General features: G+C 55.8%; 1 protein-coding gene across 3 annotated transcripts in view; it reads right to left on the reverse strand.

The window, feature by feature from the left end:
- The window catches only part of ADAM33 (ADAM metallopeptidase domain 33), a 13,337-nt gene extending 10,759 nt beyond the window's left edge, over positions 1-2,578 (reverse strand). For 2 of the 3 annotated variants that reach the window (XM_019644574.1, XM_019644573.1), the window contains exons 1-2: positions 2,431-2,578; positions 26-105 (exon numbers count right to left, since the gene is read on the reverse strand). In XM_019644574.1, the coding sequence (XP_019500119.1) occupies positions 26-105; positions 2,431-2,530 (180 nt within the window). In that variant the 5' untranslated portion in view covers positions 2,531-2,578. Of the gene's footprint in view, positions 1-25; positions 106-569; positions 705-1,811; positions 1,869-2,430 lie in introns of those variants that run through there. The other variant, XM_019644575.1, reaches the window with a different exon arrangement.
- Between the last annotated feature and the right edge of the window lie 2,174 nt (positions 2,579-4,752).

Raw genomic sequence — 4,752 nt, forward strand, 5'->3', positions numbered from 1 at the left:
GAGGAAGGGATGACACAGCACTGACCAGCTCCTCCAGGGTGATCATGCGCCTGGGTGCTGCATCCAGGACCCAGTGAGGGGTGACTGGCTCTCCAGGGGTGTTTCCTGGGGTGAGAACAGAGCACAGGGTGAGGGGGACCTGAGGAGCAGAGGGGACTGGGGACAACAGAGGGATGGGGTTAGAGGATGTCGTCAGGAAGGACCATACATCGTCAACACTCAAAGGTTGAGCTTGGAGGAGGCTGGGCACCCATGGGACACCCTTGGAACTGAGGTACCTCCAGAGAGGTGGCAGGAGAGGGACAGAGGAGACTGGGAAGGACAGTTCAGCTGGGGGAGCAGGAGCCCCACTGACCTTGGGGGAGGGCGTGGGGTCAAAGGTCACAAGGATGAGACCTAGGCCCCCCGTGCAGAGGGGAAGGGAAGGGGGAGGCAGCCTCTGGTATTTTTAGACTAGGCAACAGATGCCTTTAGTGTGAGAGATCTGTGAAGAGGATGCCTGTGTCTCCACCACCCTCTGAGAAAAACAACAGCTAGACGTTTACTGAGATGTTTACTGAGAAGCCCACCTTGCTCAGAGCTGCCCTTGGGGGCTTCCTGCTAGAGGCAGGGCTTCCAGGGACGCTGGCCCCGAAGCCCCCTCCTCACGTCTTCAAAGGGGAGGTCCTGGAGGACAAAGCCTGAGTGCTCCCAGGCTGGGTGTGCTTCAGGGGTGCCAGGAGAAATACCAGAGCCAAGCATTACTCAGAGACGGCTGGAATGCTCCCCTGGAATGCTCTCAGCCCCTCCACGGGCCCCAGTAACTTGCACTACGCTCGCCCTGCAGGATGCAGACCCCAGGCAGCCCAGAGCCTGCAGGCAGCCCTCCCACTCCTCTGGCACTCAGTCCCTGAGGAAGCGCAACTCCCAGAACTGACAGCTCCCCAATCTCCACCCAGACCTGGCTCCAGTCCTGCCCAGGTCGAGATGGCTGCCTGTGGAAGTGACCCAGCAACTGCCAGGCCACCCCCAACTACTTTCTTCTCCTCCATCACCTCCCCTAAACCCCATGTTCAAAGATTTGAAATAGCAACAGCTCCAAGAGTCCCCTTCCCCCAAGAAGCCCTCCCTGATTGGATGAGTGGGATACCGTCAGGCAGTTGGTGGGCTGGGCATGGCCTCGGAATGGAGGGTAAGGAGCCAGTGTGGGGAGGGGTCTGAGTGCTTCTGGGGAGAGGGGGTGAGGGCTGTCTCTCAGCAGAGAGGACTTAACTGGGTATGGAGAACCAGGTCTTGCTGGGCCCAGGCATCCGAGGATGGAGGGGGAGGGCATGCCTGTGTGCATATGTGGGTGTTGGTTGGGAGTTCTCCTCATGGCCTTGTGTGCACACACACTGGCCACTGGATCCTTGATGAGGGAGAGGGAGGCAGAGGTGGGGCTGTGGTGCCTAGACAGATGGGAGTGGAAACTGGGGGAGCCAGTGTGGTGTTGGGGAGCATAGAGCCTCTCCCCACTCCTCCCAGGGGTTGAATCACCCTTCCCTGACCCCAGGCTGAGGAGGAGGAAGCAGCAGAATGCCTGGGGATCATCCTCAAGGGCGTGAGAGCTGTCATTCGTACCCTTGGCAGCCCCAGAACGGAGCGGACGCTATCCCTGTTGGGTCCCCCCCTCCACAATGCTCTGGAATCCACTGCCCCCAGACTGCCCAGCCCAGCCTTCCCAGCCTCCTCCCTGGTCAGACTGCATGTCCCCTAACCAGGGACATGATAGAGGGGACTTGGCCAATCCTCCCACCCACTTGGAGACGTTGCTGTTACCAGCCCCATCTCACAGAGGATTTGGAGAGGTTAGACTGGAAAGAGACGGTGTTCAGTCCTCCCCCAGGGCCCTGCCAAACAGGCACCCTCTGTTTGAAGATGTCCTTCTGTATCTAACCAAACAAGGCAACAATATAAACAATGTACACACTGCCCCGGAGGTCTTGGGATGAGGGGATGAGCATGGGTGATTCATGAGCGTGGAGGCCACAATTAGTTCCCTAGTCTGAGGGCACAGCAGGGACTCCAAGGGGCCAGTGGGCTGGGGGCTTCACAAAAGGGGAAAGCCTGTTCAGCCGGAAGGGTTGGAGGTGCCGGAATATTCTCACTGGCAGATGGGGCCCAGGGGTGGTTCAGCAGAGAATCAGGGCAGAGTGGTTTGAGGGGCGGGGCAGCTGCTCACAGGGGAAGGGTCCCTGCCACTCTGCTTCGTCGTGGGCACCGTGGAAGCTAGGCAGAGTACACAAGTCTGGACCCCAAGCCCAAGTAAGGTGACAGTCCCTGGACAGGTCCCACGGACACCCTTCCAAACCCTCCCTGTTACTATCTTCCCAGCGGCGCATTCCCGAGGCTTCAAACCCTCCATCCCCTGACAGTGACCTCGCCTGCCCCTAGGGGCGCGCTCCCACTCACCGAGAAACGCCTCGGCCCCCCACACCTGCCAGGATAGCCGCAGTAGCAGCAGCAGCCGCAGGGCCGACGACCCTTGAGCTCTCGGAGACCCCCGGCCCATAGCTGTGAGCGCCTCGGCCTCTAAGCTGCGGCTCTGGCTCCCGGCTCCCGGCCGGCCCCGCCCTGGCTGGATCTCCGCCGACCCACGCCCAGTGCAGCCTGCCGGCGTCCCGCCCCCGGATTCTCCAGCACCCCCTTCCCGGCCCGCACCCCTCCCGGCGCGACCCCGCACGCAGCCCCGGACGCCCGCGCCATGACCGCTGCCGAGTGCGCCCGGACCCTGGCCCGCAGGACCCGAGCTCGCGCGCCCTTGGGGAGCCGGGACGACCCTCCTTGGCCCGAGAGGCCGTCAAGGGGGTAGGGCTGCGGCGGGCGGGAACCTGTGCGGCCCCCTTGGGGGAACGGCCCGCGCCACCCCGCCCTACAGGTCTCAGAAAGCTCCCTACTCGTGAGGATAGAGGGTGGGGATGGGGTGGAGACCCTCGGGAAGGGCCTTTGAGGGCCATGGGGGGAGAGCGGGGGACAGAAGCCACCTGTTGCTACTCGTAGGCCACCGGTTTCCACTCGGGTTTACCGGGGAGTGCCCGCCCACCTCGGTGGTCTCCGGGTCACCAGTCCTGCCCAGAGGCGCCCTGGAGAGAACCCGGCGGAAGTGCCCATAGGAGAAGGGAGGCTGGGGCGACTGCGACTGGCAGGTGCGACTGCAGCTGGGAGCTAGTTTCTGTGTCCCCGGGGCCTCCAGCCCCTGCCCCGCGGCGCGCGCGGCTGGACAGGGACATACTGAGTGGAGGCCGATGGCCTGCGGACCCCGTGAGGTTAAATGGCCAGGCGGCCAGACCCGTGCTCGGGTAGGGACGGGGGCCATGACCAGGGGCGAAATTGTACAAAACCATAAGTCTCCTAGAAGTGCGGGAATCCTTTCGGCCTCAACATGTGTTTCTTGTTTTAAAGGTTTGTTTGTGTACTGAGTAGAAAATTGGGATAGCGAGTAGCAAGCGTTCCCGATAGCCAGAGATGTTAACTTTTAAGCAAATCTATTTGTTCTTGAGAATTCAAAATGTGGCAGGTCGGTTAGTAAGAGTTCCAGCAGCAAGGGAAATCTATGTTCACCTGATTCAAACATCAAAATGTATGATAAGCTGTTTAGGGAACATCCCCCTTTTTCTGTCTCCATCCTCTCAGCCCACATCCCCCAACAGGAAGCCACTATTATTAGCCTCTTGTATAGACTTTTAGATTATTTTACGTATACCCAAGACAATTCAGACATATTTTTTCTCTAATTAACATTTTTCTGCACCTTGATTTTTTTTCACTTAATACACCTTGAAAATCCTTCATATCAGTGTATTTAGAGTGGTCTCATTATCACTATTCTTATGATTATTACTATTATTGTATTATCACTTTACTATTATCAAGTTTATTAAAGTATAATTTACATACAATAAAATGCACCTATATGATGTGTACAGTTGGATGAGGTTTTTTTTCGTTTTTTTTTTAGCTGAGCCATCCTGCCACCTGTTGGCAGCTCAGCGGCAGCTCAGCTCCGGCCGGGAATTGAACCAGTGACCCTGTTGCTCAGAGCTCACACTCTTGAGTGAGCTCTTAACCAACTGAGCCACTCGGCCGGCCCTAGATAAGTTTTGATAAGTTTATGTACCTGTGTAATCACCACTGCAATCTACATACATTTCCATCACCCCAGAAAGTTCCCTTGTGCCCCTTCTCAGTCAGATTCTCCCACTTCCAACCCAAGGCAATCACTGATTTGCTTTCCATCTGTGGATAAGTTTTGCATATTCTAGAACGTCACAGAAATGTAATCATAAAGCATGTACTCTTTTGTGTCTGGCTTCCTTCCCTCTTTATATTTTTGAAATTCACTTACATTGTTTCATGTATCAGTAATTTGTTCTTTTGTAGTTCCATGGTAAGAAGGAAGCACGTTTCTCTATTCTCCAGCTAGGCACTGGGGTTCTTTTCCAGTTTGGGGCTCTTCTAAATACAGCTGCTACAAAATTGCTGTGTAAGCCTTTGCATGGACCGATGTTTTCATTTCTCATCTGTAAATACCTAGAAGTAGATTTGCAGGGCCATATGGTAAGGGCGTAATTTAATTTTTAAGGAAATTTTTGCAAAGTGGCTGTACCATTTTACATTCCTACCAGCAATGTGTGAGAGTTCCAGTTCCCCTACTTCCTCCCCAACATTTAGTGTTGCCAATCTTTTCAATTTTAGTTATTCTAGTGAATGTGCAGCATCCTCATCATTTTTTTT

This window comes from Hipposideros armiger, unplaced genomic scaffold, assembly GCF_001890085.2.
Source record: "Hipposideros armiger isolate ML-2016 unplaced genomic scaffold, ASM189008v1 scaffold_89, whole genome shotgun sequence".
Classification (NCBI taxonomy): Eukaryota; Metazoa; Chordata; class Mammalia; order Chiroptera; family Hipposideridae; genus Hipposideros; species Hipposideros armiger.